The sequence below is a fragment of the Chenopodium album genome, chromosome 2, assembly GCF_948465745.1.
Source record: "Chenopodium album chromosome 2, dcCheAlbu1.1, whole genome shotgun sequence".
In the NCBI taxonomy this organism is placed as follows: domain Eukaryota; kingdom Viridiplantae; phylum Streptophyta; class Magnoliopsida; order Caryophyllales; family Amaranthaceae; genus Chenopodium; species Chenopodium album.
Window position 1 is genome coordinate 79,883,644 of NC_137835.1, and position 16,749 is coordinate 79,900,392.

The following is a 16,749-nucleotide window of genomic DNA, read 5'->3' on the forward strand; positions in this document are numbered from 1 at the left end:
GTGTCCGCTGCTGCTGGAAGAAATCATTTTGGTGTCCTTTAGTGTATTTATTGGCTATTATTGGTTATTGATTTAGGTATTTAATATGCAACTATGCAAGGTCCCGGATGCTGATCATTACGTAGTGAGATAGAGAATTTGACTGATAAATTTCAATGATGTATTTAAGAATCATCCAGGATCTATAAGACAGGATCAATTATAAAGCATTCAGCCATTCCTCTGAGTTTGCTTATGTAAATAACCATGGAATTTGTTTGATTTTTTGTTTGTTGGTTACTATTATTATTGTTTCCCTCCGTCCCTTATTTTGCACCATTTGACCCAAAAAGCTTTGACTAAAAGTGGATCCATGGTGCAAAAAAAGGGGACAGATGGGGTACCATTTTGTTATTGTCATCATCATTGTTGTTGTTACATATTTTCAAGTTCTTTTTAAGCTTGGCCTGTCTAGACTAGCCTAAAATCTCTTAATTGTCCTGTAGTTTAACTGTTTGTTTTGTTATGGGCCTAGAGGGCTTGATTTTGGGTTCAAGGAATGTTGTTTCAGTTATTATTGAACAGTTCCTTTATGTTGTATGAATACCTTGACAGCATGACAGTTAATGCTGATGATCTCCAGCCATGGCATGAACATTTTGTTTAAGGATCTAGTGGTTGTCTCAATTTTTTTTTTGATATTCTGTTAGATTGAGGCTTGATTGCCTGAGGGTGTCAAACATGTAGGGTTCTTTCTATGCTTGGAAGAATATGCCATTTTTTTTTTCCTGGTCACATTTCCCTGGATAATGAACCCCTGAAGGTATAGTTTTATTTTTCTTAATTGTGATGTAATTATGCATGATATACCATAAAGTTATAGGCCTTATAGCCATGTTGTTATTTCTTAATGCATTTGTATCTTTTATTTCATGTTACTTTCAAGCTTGAGTAGTGAAATGTTATGGCTATATTGTACAGCAAATAGCTTTCAAATTAATCGTAATCATGTTTTGAAGTGATTGATGTCAAAGGGCCTCTATATCCTGGTTTTGCTGCTCTAATATTGTTTTTGATGTTTCTGCCAATTTTAATTTTCTTGAAGCTCGAAGATCTATGTGGGGGCCTCTATTTTAATATGGGAAGTATGGCATGTAATTATGTTACTTTATCCAGGTAAGTTCCTTATTATGCAAGCCAAAATTTCAGTGTATAAAAATGTTATACAGAGTTGTAATGTTGGTGCATAATTTATTCTGAGAAGTTGTATTGTGGAGAATAATTTTGACTACTGTTTTTACTGTGGAAAGAGTTGATGAATTGATCTTCTGTGGTACTGACTGTTTGTCTCCCATATGAAAGTGATATGGAGCTATGTATGGACTATGGTTTTGAAACCTATATTTTTTCAAGTAATTTGCTTGCTCACTTGTTTTGTAATCTTCTGACCATATGATGTTCCTTCCTTTAATCTGTGTCAAAAGTTTTGAATCTTTTATCTAGTTCAAGAATGGACAGTTTGTACTTACATTAGCGCTGCTTCTGTTGTAGCCTTTTGGGTTTATTTGGAATATTTGTGGAAATTTTTATATGTTCCTCTTACAAAGGTTGGACAGGGGAAAGTGTCATCTCCAGGTCTTTTTTTTTTTCTTTGTAAAAAAAAAAAGTAAATTTATTTTGTTAAATTATATGCACGTTTTTTTTGTTCCAAATGAAATGTCAACTTATGTTAAGTCTTTTAACATCTGTATCCTGAACATTGTCGTGGTTATTTACCATATCTTATTACTCCTACTTGCGCTCTATCTTGTTTCTGACCTGGGTGTGAAGAAATGCCTATCACCTTTCAATTACAGAGATTAGAATTTGGGAAGTGAAGATGTGAAGTCAATTGTACTTTTACTGGTGATTTGCCTGCAATGTATGACTTTGTTTATTTCACATATAAATAAGGTGGTCTTACGTAATTAACTAATTACATTACAAACAATGGTGGTTGTACGAGTGATGTGCCATCTTTATTGTTTATCCATCTTGATTTTCGTTGTCAACCTTTCATTGATTAACAGATCTGGAATGTTGTGTACGAGATAAGGTATTTGAAATGTTTTGTGCATTAATTCTCAAAAATAAACACAAGACACAAACATGAATCCTGGGTTCTAAGTCTTAATTGTTTTGGTTACACAATGGACATGGTTTATGTTGAGAAATTTTATGTCATGAGATCTTAGAATCAGGTGTTACTCAATCACTTGTAGCTTTTAGTCTTTGTCATTTGGGAATGGCTTATGACAGTGACCACAGTGTTATCATATTGCCTGGTGAGAAGAGACTCCCAGTCTGTGTCATTTGTGCTGCCTTGTTTTGAATGTCAGTTTTTGTTAAGTTACAGAGTTTGTATGGGCCCTATGGCCATAGATTTGATGACAGAAATACATGCAAAGAGGGCAGAGGCTATGGCAACCTCCCTCTGAATGTAAAGCTAATAACTGAGGCTAGCAACTTGGTGATAATCATTGTGTGTACGCCTGGTACTTTTGCCTTGGGCTATTTGTTGCTATATGCCTATACCAACCTTCTAGAAGCTGACAGCTCACCTTTGAGCCTCCCTTTTGTGACTGAGTGTGCACCTATATCTGATTGCTTGTGCCGTCTTTTGAAGGTTATAATTGTTTCAGGCTTTCAGCGGTGATTGAGATCAAGTAATGCCTGCTTAGGTTCTGTTTGTTTAGTTATTGGAGTAATTTTTCCGATGTGCTGATATTTGTTGATTTGTTCAATAGCTTTTTGAATGAAAGCTAAAAACTTGCTGTTAAAGTTGGATGATTTGATGCTTAGTTTTGTTTTGAATCTTTTGATAACCTGCAAGGAGGAATTGGACACAGTTTTTTTTTTTTTAATTATTTTTTTTTATAATTATGTTGTCCAACAGCTTTTAAATGAAGGCTATATAGTTCTCTTAAGTTGGGTAAGGAAGCCCACCAGCGCCTGAAGATCAGGCTAGGCTTTGGCATGGTAAGGTAGCTATAGACCCCTTTTTACTTTCAACATTATTATGCCAACGATTTGCCTTATCTTGGATTTTAGCCAAAAAAAAATTTTAGTTGGGTGTTGCTGGGATGAAAGATTTTCTGAGAGCCAGAACAAATTTGCTATATACAGTAATTTATAGTTGGTATTTTGAGAAGTTAGTATTTGAAGTGAAACCCTTCAGAGATGCATTATTACATTGTTTATCTATGTTCTAATTATGCCCTACCTTTTGTTTTTCCAGATTCTGAACTCAGCTCTCTAGCTATTGTTATAGGTGCTATGTATCTGTTTAAATTATCTCATCTGTTATTTTCTGAATTTAAACACATGGTTATCTAGTTGTTGGTGTCAGGTACTTTGTGTCACTTAACAATGATGCCATTTTCTATATTTCAGAATCTTAACCCACAATTATCTATTTATTGGTAGAGTGCTATGCATCTCTCCAGTGCCACAGCTGTTGTCTGTTTACAGGGAAAATTCGAAAAAAAAAGAAACATTTTTTTCCTAAACATGTAAATTGTTTTCTTGCAAATTGCTGATTCCGAAAGAGACTGGAGTATATATATTATTATTATACTTGAAATAGATCCTTGATGCAAGATACTGATCTGTGTTGGATAGGGAGCCTTTTCCACCACTGGACAAAGGAGGATTCATTTAAGAATACGTCTTTGCCCAGTAGCTCATTCTGAGCCCATAATGCTACATTTCTTTCAAGATGGAGAACTCTCTCCTTGACATTTTCAAAGAGCTGTGTGTTGCGAGTACTAATGCAAAGCTCCTCAACCTCAGCCCAGAAGCAGGATTCTGGCACTGGTTCAGCCTTCAATTTCTCCACATGTTCACGCCATTTTTGTATGTATCTGTAACGTGATGGTCTACCTTTGTCCATGTATGATCCAGTGTCCTCATTCTTTAAATGGCGGTAGTAGTTGGCTATATCCAAGGGCTCAACAAGGCGCCTGTACCTAGTACCAATCTCAATCCACTCTTTATTCCCCTCAAATTCATCAGGTAACTCATTTCTTTTCAACATCTCAATTATCTCATCCCATATGCCTGCTAATTCCAATCTCCTGATGTTGTTGTGGAAGTCTTCAGTGTGCTTTTGCATCTTAAAGGCGTCATAGTATCCTATTTTCCGAACCTCACTATTGGCTTGATATCTTTCAAGCATATCCAGCACATCTCTGATTTTGTTCTTGTTGCTGCTGATCTTGATTTGGTTTCTAACTTTCTGTTTTTCTAGCTCTCCTGCAGCTCGAAGACACAGTCTGGCTCTTGCACTCTGGAATAACAATCAGCTTGTTATCAACTTTCTATATTGAAGGAGTATATGTTTGAAGTGATAAGAAAGGTTAGTTTAGAACTCACCAAGCCTAGATCATTCAAAGCACCACATACATTGAAATTTTCACCTTCTCCTATGTTTTCTGTCGATAAAGGCAGATCTTCCAGATGCTCCAAGTAAGCTACACGGCGCATTGCCATGCTCTCGAGTAATTCATGCTCATAGATTAAATGCTCTTTCAGGCTTCTCTGGGCTACCTCATTCCACTCTGATTCAGAGCCTAGCTGAAGGCAGTAAAACAAACTTTGGTGAATGGCATCAGAATTTCTTATAGTGACAAATTTTCCATTCCCAATGCAGAAGACATAGGTCCCAAAAGGTCTGTAAGGGCTAAGCTCAATGAAATTGGTCACATTTTCCAGTAACAAGTTTGTACACCCCATGAATTTGCAGGCTGCATGACTGGTCACTAATGAGACGTTTCTCATCACTGTCAGAATGAACGTTGAAGCTTCTGCTGTTCTTCCTACAGAATCACTTGCGAAAAAGGGAGATTTTGGATTGTAGTAATGAAGAATCGTCTGCAATTCTTTCTCTATAGAGGGAAGAGGAGTGAGGGAAATTCTAGGGATGATATCATATCTCATGATTAAGTGTGTGAAATATTGACTCCAATGTTCTCGTTTAACAGCATGGGTTAATACTTTGTCACCCACGAGTGGTGATCCAAAGGTTATACAGCGGGGCGGGCCATGGTTGATGCGTCTCTGGTTCCAGGATTCCAAGAACCAAAGAGTTGCAAAGATAGCTGTTGCTGCACCTGAGGAATGTCCTGTAAACACTATCTGCTTCCCTGTTGCAGCTTTTTCCACCTGAGAATCTGAATTCTGTAAGTTAAATGTTCTCGTTTTTGAGTAGAATATATACATAATTTTATCATGATAATACAAACAATGTTTATAAAATCATACCTCATTCTTGAATGATGTTTTTGCCAATAGCGCTTCAAATCTTTGAAGATATGCTTGGTTTACTGTCGCAGCTTCGTTGCTGCCAATAGTTTTAAGAGATGGGAAGTGATTAAGGTTGATCTTTGCCTCTCCAAAAGGCTTATGTGTAAACCAGTCACCCAAATCCCAAGTTCCTGTGAACCCAAAGATCACCTCTGACAACGAGCTCCTAGATGTCTCACATATATACGGCTTATCAGTTGGTGACTTGTGAGCTTTTATGGCTACAGCGCAAGCTCGACCGATTAACTCGTCACTTAATCCTACACTCTCTCCTGCCATACCTATACTTGTAGTTTTTATTTTTACATGAAGAGAGCAGAAATAGGCTGTTCTGATTATTGCTGGTTGTAATGGCCAAATTTTATGTTTAGGAGTGTTGAGGTAGGCTAACAGTGGAATGATAATTACTGAAATGCCCTCTTGTAAGATTAATATAGGCCGATGTATGAAGTAGCTCAGAAGGGCATATTTGTCATTACCTTCATTGACTTGAAAGGTGAAATTGTGCTATTTCTATGGTCATAAATAAAATGATTGGAAGATTTTTTCTCGTGGAAAATTCATCCCCGCTTCCCACTTACGTGCTTGACTTGGACTTTAAAAGGTCATATCTTTTTCAAGCTAGCCACCTTAATCATGATTATATTGGATTACTAGTTTTTTGCCCACGCTTGAATATTCACAAGGGAAAAAAATAAAAAATAAAAAATAAAATGTTTTTATAAATTACTATAAGTTTGAGAAGTATATATTTATGTTATCAAATTATTATAGATTAGATACAAATGTAGAATACTTATCTCTAATTTTAGTTTCTGACATCTTATGAATTTAAAAAAAAAAAAAAAAAAAAATCTTAAAAATAAATTATTTTTATAAATGACAATAAGTTTGAGAAATAGCTATTTATGTTATCAAATTATTATAGATTAGATACAAATACAGAGTACTTATCTCTAATTTTAGTTTTCTGACATCTTATGAATTTTTTTTTTTAAAAAAAAATCTTGTGTGAAGGCTTGAACGGTTGAACCTAAGACTTTTTGCATAAACTCAATGCATTACCACTATTACAAAGCTAAATTAATGTTATTTATTACATCAAAATTGTATTTAACCTATAAATTTATACCTTTAACCTGATCTATTATTCACCCATCCTGAATATAGCCCGATCTGTTTTTAACCCGACTCAAACCCGACAAGATGTATAACTCGACTCAAGCATGGCCCAATCCAAACCCGACCCGTATAGGCTACGACAATAATTCGAATTGACCCGACTTTAGCGGAGCTTGATTTAATATAATTTCCGGCTTACTTTTCTTATATATATATATATATATATATATATATATATATATATATATATATATATATATATATATATATATATATATATATATATATATATCGGGGAGGGATCCGGTGAGAATAGGTTCATATGTGAGAATTCATACTTATATGAGAACTGATTTAAAATTTAGAACATATGAGTAAAAATTTAGAACATGTGAGTAAAAATTTAGAACATGCGAGTTAAAATTTAGAACATGTGACTCAAACTAAAATTCTGAACATATGAGTAATAATTTAGAACATTTGTGTGAGTAATATGTTTAGAACATCTGATTTAAGAATTAGAACAAGTGATTAAAAATTTATAAAATTTGTTTTATGAAATTTTAAACATATGAGTAAATTTAGAACATCTGATTTAAAATTATGAACATGTGAATAAAAATTTAGAACAAACTGATATAGAATATAGAAAGTGTGAGTAAGGAATTTAGAACATACGTGTAAAAAAATAGAACATACGCTTTAAAATCTGGAACATATAATTAAAAATCTTAGAACACACGTTTTAAAATTTAGAACATATAAATTAAAATTTTGTAACAAGTTATTTAAAATTTATGACATCAAACTTAACTAATTTATGGTTTAGAACATGTGAATACTAAATTAGAACATTTGATTTAATTTATAAATATATATATATATATATATATATATATATATATATATATATATATATATATATATATATATATATATATATATATATATATATATATATATATATATATATATATGTAGGGGAGGGATCCGGTGAGAATAGGTTCATATGTGAGAATTCATACTTATATGAGAATTGATTTTAAATTTAGAACATGTGAGTAAAAGTTTAGAACATACGAATAAAAATTTAGAATATGTGTCTGAAATTAAAATTTAGAACATCTGAGTAATAATTTAGAACATCTATGTGAGTAATATGTTTAGAACATTTGATTTAAGAATTAGAACAAGTGATTAAAAATTTATAAAATATGCTTTATGAAATTTTAAACATATGAGTAAAATTTAGAACATCTGATTTAAGATTATGAATATGTGAATAAAAATTTAGAACAAACTGATATAGAATATAGAAAGTGTGAGTAAAAAATTTAGAACATATGAGTAAAAAAATAGAACATAAGCTTTAAAATCTGGAACATATAATTAAAAATCTTAAAACACACATTTTAAAATTTAGAACATATAAGTTAAAATTTTGGAACAAGTTATTTAAAATTTTTGATATTAAACTTAACTAATTTATGGTTTAGAACATGTGATTACTAAATTAGAACATTTGATTTAATTTAGAACACCTAAGGAAAAGTTTAGAACATTAGATTTAAAATTTAGAACATACGAGTAAAAATTTAGAACATAAAGAGTGTTCTCACATAAGAAAAATTCTCACATAAGAAAAATTCTCACGAGAGCCTCCCCCTATATATATATATATATATATATATATATATAAAATACTAAAAGTACATGTTTTTCCATTTGATAGTGCTTCTTCAATTACCATTCAAATTTCAGCTACTTTAATGCATCACTAAATTATCATGAACAAATTTGCATGCATCATACATTCATATTTTAAGTGAGACAATTTACGCACCTGATCATGTACTTTAACAGTTTGACTTACTATGAAGTATAATTGGCATAATATGGAAGTACAATAATGAAAAAAAAATACGTAGTATTACTTGTATTACTTACTAGTATTTATATTTTGGCCTCATAAATTTCTGTATTTTTAAATTTTAAACAATTACTGTATAAAATATGGAAAGACTTTGCCAAAAAAACAAAAAAAATATGGAAATGCTAGCATGAAGAGCAGGGGAATTTTGTATGCTAAATTGATTCATTGATTGTATAACAGCATAGAGGACATTTTATTATAAAGAGAAGATCATGGACTAAACTTTATTACTCTATTTGCACTAAGCCAAAGGCCTACATCGACTGAAGACTAAAGTATCAAGAGAATACCCTTGAGTGATGTATTGTACGTCGTGGCTAAACAAAACAGAGATAAGAAAACAGTTACACCCCTAAGCATTATGCACCGACAGATTCTTTGGAGTACGACAATGTTTATGAATACAGGGAATCTATGTCGAAGCACAAGTGAAGCAGATATTCAAAGGAAGACAGAAAAACAAGGTTAGCCAGCTGACATTTAAGCAAATGAAGCAACAAGAGGAAACTTGCAATATGATTAGGGCCCTGAAGCTGTATTGTTGAATAAAAAAACCAATATCTTGTACTAATGGACTGGACCAAGGTATTAGCAGTAGCAACTCCAGATAGAGCAAATGCTGTACTAACACTGACAATAATAATAACATTTCTGATGTTTTATCATTTTTATGTGTTTACCATATATATCTGGAAATGAAACAATAAGATCTCTACAAGTTCTACTGAGTCAAAAAGATATTTAATGTTAATAGTTTAAGCTAGACTCCATCACTATAGGATGCTGATATCTCTACTTCAATATTTGTACAGAACAACTAGACGTCGAGTATTGAGTGATTGATATTACCTATGATCTTCATCTTCCAGAATCAGCCATCATCCACACTTCATCGATTTCATAATAAATATGTGAAAAAGAAAATTAAAGGGAACAGGTTGATCTGTAATTTAGGCATAAACCAGCAAAAAGGAGAATGAAAAAAAGTTAATCTAAATCTTTGGCATAAACCATATAGGAGCAAAACACTCAGTTTATTATTGAGTTCATAAAATGATTGAATATCTCCTGTTGTCTTGTCAAAAACACCCATGTCAAGCTCAATACCCTTGAGTTGTATGGTAATGCAATGAATTGACCCTACTTCCTAAGTCCTAACTGATATCAAGTCTCTATCAATATAAGATTATAATTTTATCCCTAGTTTGCGCCTACATCCATCTGATGAGTTTTCGGACCAAGGGTGGAGGGAAAGACTGGACTCTGGAGCAGCAAGCCAGCAACAATTGACCCGCACTAGCACCATATCAATGACAACATCATCATCTATTATTCTTCATGAGTATACTACAGTCTAAAAAGGGTGGTCACTTGAATTAGAGGACCTTGACATATACTCTTTAACAAGTTTTGAGAATGAAGAATTCTTGTTTTGTAACAAGCTTGTAGGAGAATCATATTCCTCAACGAGCCCTACAAAAAAAGAGGATTGGCAATTACTAAAAATAACAATGAGAAATCAAACTTTGGTGCCTGAGAAAAATGAATGTGCAATATTTACATGGAGGGAAATTGATTGTACCATGACTAAGAAGCAAGACCATGTTACTGTCAAGAACAGAAGTGATGCGATGTGCAATGGTAATAAGGGTACAATCTGCAAAATGATGTTTGAGAGTTTGTTGTATAAGATTATCAGTGGTTGTGTCAACTGATGCAGTCGCTTCATCAAGGACCAACACTTTGCTTCTCTTGAGTAATACTCGCCCAAGACAAACTAGTTGTCTCTGACCCATGCTCCAATTCTCCCCGTTCTCATGAACTATATATATGTTGTTGGGAAAAAAAAATGCATTGGAATTAGTATGTGATCATATAAAAAAAAAACCCTACAAAATATACTGTAAGTGTGATAGGAAAGAAATTAATACCATTAGAATCCAACTTTCTTTCCATGTTCCTGACTACATCTCCAAGTTGACACTTATCCAAAACCTATAAGTAAATTATACAACACACAAGTAAGAATGTATGGTCAATCCTTCAATTAAACACCAAAAGAAAAAAAAAACACTCACATCCCATATCTGTGCATCTGTGTACTGCTCAAGTGGGTCTAAATTACTTCGTATAGTTCCTTGAAACATGGTTGGATCCTGAGGAATGATGCTCAGTCTTGACCTCAGATCTTGGAGTCCAATAGTTGAGATATCAATACCATCAATTACAATACAACCAGTTGTAGGTTCAACTATCCGAAAAAGTGCTTGTATCAGAGTTGATTTACCACTTCCTGTTCTTCCTACAATACCGGTTTTTGAACCTCCTGGAAAAGTGCATGTCACACCATGTAGCACTAGTGGCAGATGTGAAGCATACCGGACCTGCAAATTATAGATATCGATGTTCCCATGTGATGGCCAAGAACAATCTGGCCGATTTTCTTGTATGATAAGAGGAGCCTCACTAGGAACGTTCGTGTACTGAAGAATTCTCTCCACTGATATCATCTTGTTCTCCCAATGGCATAAACAACTTACTAGCGTAGACAGCTTACCGTTGAGGGTGAGTCCATATGTCACAGCTAATCCTGCGATTGCTGTACAAGAAGATAAGACTTGCAGTTTTAGATTTGCCCATTACAAAGATATACGCCGAAAAATACTAATACATACCAGGATCTATGCTCTCTCTGAAGTACATAGAGAGAACTAAAAGGGAGGCAAATGTAATACAAGAGAATGCATCCAGCCGCAACATTAGCCATTTCATTGCAGCAGCAAGATGGAATTCAGGTCGAGAATATGCATCAACAATTTTCATATATGTTGGCTGGAATCTTGACTGTTGATCAAAGCTCCTAATAGTTGTGATTCCCAAATTAGTTTCAGCAAAATATTGAATGACTGGAGCTTCGCATACTGGACTCAACCGTGATAATTCTCTTGATGCACACATATAATATTGCTGCATATGATAGATGATCAGTGTTTCATAATATGAACTAGAACAGTGTAAACATTCTATAGGCTCGGAAGTAAATAGGGACCTTATAAATAAGTAATGTTTAAACAAGCAAAATCCAAAATGGTAATCTATGTTCTAACAAGGAGTGCCAGTTGTGCATACAGAAACAACAAGTATACTTGTAAAGTTACAGTCTTACCTGATACCATATGGAGGCGAAAATCAAGGGGATGAATATGATCAAAACTTCCCAGGCAACTGTAGACATCACAGCAATAATTCCCAGAAGTTGGATGGAAAGGGATATAAGCCTCTCAAGTAAGGATGGAATTCGAGTCTCCACAGCACTTTGATCAGTCGAACACTATATGGGAGGAAGTGGATTGAACTAGTCAGTACAGGAAGATATTGTGATATAAGCTCCACAAAATATTCATTTCACCTCAAATACCCATGACATGTACTCGACACTCTGACAAGGCCTCTATTTTCAAGTTCAACACTTGGACACATCAACATCTAGCATGGTTACTCTAGTCCTAGTAACATCGGATGTTATATATAACTACTCTGTATTAAGTAAATTGTTAAAGATATTATACAAGGAATGATCACTTACTCGGTTGAGAATCCTTCCAGCAGGTGTAGCATCGAAAAAGGACATAGGAGCATGAAAAATGGCTTCAAGCATTTTTTTGAAAAGTATGGTTGCAGTTTTATATCCTGTGGCTACAACAAGCGATTCTACTGCAAGGGTGCAGAAACATATGCCAATTGCCAAAGATGCATAAACAATCAGTAGAGTAGATCCACTAAAAACAGGTTCAACATCCTTTGATGATGGAGTTGCCCATGCCCACCAATAATTGCTCCCTATTTGAAGAATTTGTAAGACAATTGAGGCCAGAATTACAAGAATCACCAGAGCTCCCCCATATGCAGTTGTGATGTAGTTCCAATAGACAGAAAACTCGACTCTACCCCTCTCTCGTTCTTCTTCTTTTACAAGCTGTTCTGCAGGTGCAGAACCAGCTGCTCCCCCCTCATCATCTACTTCACCATTCACATTTTCATTACTTATGATACTCTTCTTATTGTCAGCAGAAGTAGATGCAGCCTTGTTGGAATCAGGTATCGACGACAGAGCAGTATATTGTGCACCTACAAGTTGAAAAAATTCGGACCCTGGAACAAGAATGTCATCATACTTTCCAGCTTGTACAATCCTTCCATTTTTCATGACCTTACAAAAAATTTGAGGTAGTCACAAGTTTAACAAAAGGTTAGATGACTTAATGATCCCAAATTGAAGAAAAGCAGACTATGTTACTGAGCTCACCACAACTAGATCAGCAGCGTTCAAGAACTCGATTTGATGAGTAACATAAATGACAGTTTTCCTGCTCAGAAGACCAAGCAAAACTTCCTGCAATCCATAATCAAAAAGCAGTATTACCAAATCAGAATTTTAAAAAGTTTTTTTTTATTTTTCTAAGACAGTACAAGGTAATGGTAAAAGATTAAACCTTGAATAAATGAGAACCAGTATGAGCGTCAACAGCACTAAAAGGATCATCAAATAGATAGATATCCACATCATGGTAGAGAGCACGAGCAATTTGTATTCTTTGCTTCTGTCCACCACTTAAGTTAATTCCTCTCTCACCAATAACAGTCTGATCACCAAATGAAAGAACTTCTAGGTCCTTCTTAAGACAACAAGCTTCGAGTACTTGATCATATCTTTGTTGGTCCATATCCTTACCAAACAGTATGTTCTCTTGAACCGTACCACTCTGTATCCAAGGTGATTGAGCAACATAAGCCTTTGTCCCACACAACTTGACCGCCCCTGAGATTTTAGGCATTTCACCCAGAATGCAAGAAAGTAAGCTCGATTTGCCTGAACCAACAGTACCACATATACCAACCTTCATACCATGAGACACTTTTATGTTTATATCATTTAATGTTGCCATAGTATTAGACGAAGACATATTATCATAAGTGAAGTATCCATCAATAATCTCAACTGCTGTATCAGAACAGCCCAACGGCAGGTTCTCTAAAGCATCATCTTGGAGCTCATCTAGGGAAAGAAAAAAAGCAATTCTCCCAAGCGAAACCTTGGCTTGGACTACCAAGGATATTGTATCAGGGAGGAGCAAGACTGGCTCTCGAAGAACTCGAAAGGTAGCAAGTGCTGACAATACATGCCCCATTTCAAGTGGGATTCCCAAACATATACAAGAACCGAAAGTTACCAAAGTCACCAAAGTTGGACCTACCCCAAAGAAAAAATCAATCAATACTGAAGTATATAGATATTTCTTCAACCGTTGCATCTCCACTTTTCGTAGTTGAAGAATCTTGGACAAAAAACTCATCTCCCATCCTTGAAACCTAAGAACTCTCATATTCCTTAAAGTCTCAATAGTCGCCTTCATTCTATTATCCTTGGATTCCATTAGTTTTTTTTGAAACTTTTTCAGCCAAGTCATAAATAAAGAGTTTGCTCCCATAAATATTAATGTTACAACAAAAGCACCAATAGAAGCAAGAAGTCCCAATTTGATGTATAGAATTAGGAAGGCTAAACTGATTTGGAAAAAAATTAACCATGTATCATGAAAGTACACAATAAAACTCTGGATTTTCTCAACATCAACAGCCACAGCATTGATAAGTTCTCCACTTCCACTACTAGCCTCGTCGCCTTGCAATTGTGATGACCAAGAAGCAAGGGCTAAACTCTTGTTGTAGATCATTACAGTTGTCACTGCTCGAATCCTAATTCCAATTTGTTGCATCCTAAACATCCAATGTCTATTTATGAAAGCCTCAAGAAAAGTCGCGGAACAAAATGTCAAAGCAAGGACATAACCTTGGTTATTAAACGCCTCTTGGCCATTAAGGCAATGAACAAAAGTATCCATAAGATATGGAGCAACGAAACGAGCTAGTGTGTATATTATAGCCAAGAGAGCTGTCCATACAATTTCCTTCCAAATCGACAAGAAATAAGCCTTTGCAAGCCCAAATTCAGTAATAACAACTCTTGTACTACTACTAACACCTACATTATCATCAAAAAGCCTAGCTTGGAACACAGGAAAGGCTCGAAACACACTATTAGAAGGGCCGAGTTGAGGAATATCATCAAGCTCTAAGGTTGATTTTTGGGTCCCCAACGCAAGTAAAGGAGTTATCCAAGAAAAAAAGAGTGTACGAAAAAGAGCAGCGTTATGGTACGGAGTCACAGTTTCGCACCCTTTGACCTTTGCCTTGCTATTTGAATCCAAGTTGCCATGATTTAGAAGAGGTTCTTCAAGATCAGGGACAACTTCATCTTCAGTTTTCAACGATCCTACACAACATAACATTTATACAATCAAAATAGTGCGAGAAACCCTCCAAAACATTAAAAAAATTAAAAATCTTAATTATTTAGAAACTAGCAGTACGGAGTAAAATAGCAACAGTGGAGAGAACTACCTTTAACCACGATATTCATTTGATGATGACAACAGAAGTATGAGATGCGTAGCCTATATAACACAACAATAGAGATCTTTACACAACAATAGAGATGTGGAGAAAATTAACATGAAAATAGGCAGGATAAAGCAATGTTAGTGATACATATGGGAATCATTGTTTTCAGCTGTTACTCTGATCCAATAGTTCAATATACTTAGAAGTGCAGTTTCAAAAAACATTCAAGACACATTTTCTAATAACATAAACTCCAACATGTGACAACCCTTAGTTTAAAACTCCATTAAACTATTTGCTGCTGTTACAATTACAAAATACAAGCATTTCTGTCTCAAGAATATGCAATAAAACAAACCCATAGTGGCATTTATACAGAGATCTAGCAACTTCCAATCAAGAATAAAACTCATTTACATATAATCAAGCAATCACAGGCTGAAAAACATGCAACGTTAGGGGGTTACAGATTCTGCAGTTTTTGTGCCTCTAAAATCACAAATAACAGTTATAATTCTCAGGAATGCAGACAGTGGGAAGTTGGGAACACTATCCATTGCTAGTAAAATCTGCATTCACTGTAACAAATAGAGGCAGCCACAAAACAGAACCTTTGCTAGTAAAATTGCATTCGGAGACAGAGGTGGCACAAAGCTTAGACATTCTTGAAGCCGCAATTATACATAGGTAAAACTACACTAGGGATCAAGATTGAAGTATATAACTTGTAAAATTTTAAAGGGGGAATTTGTTAGTTGCAGAAAGTTAAAGGGGGAATTTGTGTTAATTAAATGGAAACACAGCAATAAAATGTAACAGCAATGCTGCCCTGCCCAAGACCACCACTTCATCAAATTCAAGCCACTTTGGCTGCTGGCTCAGTTATAATTTCCTTGTTAATTTTCCAGTAAAGACACATACCATATATGCCACCATAGTCCTAGAGGACTCAAAATTAGTAAGCTTATATAAACAGATGAAGACTCAAAATTACACGACCATCACTAAGCCCCATCATCTATGCCAGTTGGACTAAAAATATATTTTGTGTTTGAAGGTAAAGAAAATGTGTATTTCACCAATTTGAAGAATTTGTAGTTGCTCCCTATTTGAAGAATTTGTAAGATAATTGCGGCTAGAATTACAAGAATCACAAGAGCTCCTCCATATGCTGTTGTGATATATTTCCAATAGACATGGAACCCGACTTTACCCCTCTCACGTTCTTCTTCTTTTACGAGCTGTACTGCAGGTGCAGAATTTTATTTTCAATAAAATTGGGATATATTTTAAGATAAAATTGCGGGTTTGAGTTTTATTTTCGATAAAATAAATTACCAATATTTTATATGTACAAATTAAATTATTATCCTGTTAAAAATATATATATAAATTTTAATAATCGTTATCTTAATAATTTATTATTTTTATATGATACTATTCGTGTTAAAGCGTATTTCAAAATAAATCCATTTATGATATACTTTAGAATCTATAACCCACAGCTTTATGATTGGTAGTACTATACTTTTTACTTTGTATTTTACAATTATGATTGTCGTGATTATTAATCCATGAATAGAAAATTCGATTAACTTAAACATTTTTCTCATCAAATAAAAATTTTATTTTAAAATTCAATTAACAAACTGGGTATCACCACCAAAATTAAAATTCCAAAAAGACAATCGTCTTATAAAAAAAATCCTAAAAGTCTAGGATTCAAAGACTTAATTTCAAACTGAGGATTGTTTTAAATAAATTCTAGGAGTACTCAAATTATTAAATGTCAATGGATCCGTAAAATTAAATTACTCATCCGATTATGAACCTTTAAAGCAACTAATGTTTCAAATGTGAATAGATTTAGACATTAGTGATAATGCATTTGAGAAAATAATGATTCCTTA

The 16,749-nt window shown here is 34.2% G+C and overlaps 2 protein-coding genes and 1 long non-coding RNA gene across 3 annotated transcripts; 1 reads left to right on the top strand and 2 right to left on the bottom strand.

Moving 5' to 3' along the window:
* Positions 1–3,368: 3,368 nt before the first annotated feature.
* LOC145602471 (protein EDS1L-like) lies at positions 3,369–5,604 on the bottom strand. Its single transcript, XM_081658663.1, has 3 exons — positions 5,281–5,604; positions 4,393–5,181; positions 3,369–4,306 (listed from the first exon to the last, which is right to left on the bottom strand). The coding sequence occupies exons 1-3, from the start codon at positions 5,599–5,601 to the stop codon at positions 3,590–3,592; spliced, it is 1,827 nt and encodes a 608-aa protein (XP_081514789.1). The 5' UTR covers positions 5,602–5,604; the 3' UTR covers positions 3,369–3,589.
* Positions 4,172–5,870, top strand: LOC145602479 (uncharacterized). The gene is made up of 4 exons (XR_014104560.1): positions 4,172–4,375; positions 4,552–4,688; positions 4,807–5,198; positions 5,311–5,870. It is a non-coding gene; the product is annotated as an uncharacterized LOC145602479 (long non-coding RNA).
* Positions 5,871–10,095: 4,225 nt separating this feature from the next.
* On the bottom strand, positions 10,096–14,888 carry LOC145589271 (ABC transporter C family member 3-like). The gene is made up of 7 exons (XM_081645800.1): positions 14,840–14,888; positions 12,871–14,711; positions 12,684–12,770; positions 11,964–12,587; positions 11,544–11,708; positions 11,053–11,344; positions 10,096–10,976 (listed from the first exon to the last, which is right to left on the bottom strand). The coding sequence occupies exons 1-7, from the start codon at positions 14,856–14,858 to the stop codon at positions 10,384–10,386; spliced, it is 3,621 nt and encodes a 1,206-aa protein (XP_081501926.1). The 5' UTR covers positions 14,859–14,888; the 3' UTR covers positions 10,096–10,383.
* Between the last annotated feature and the right edge of the window lie 1,861 nt (positions 14,889–16,749).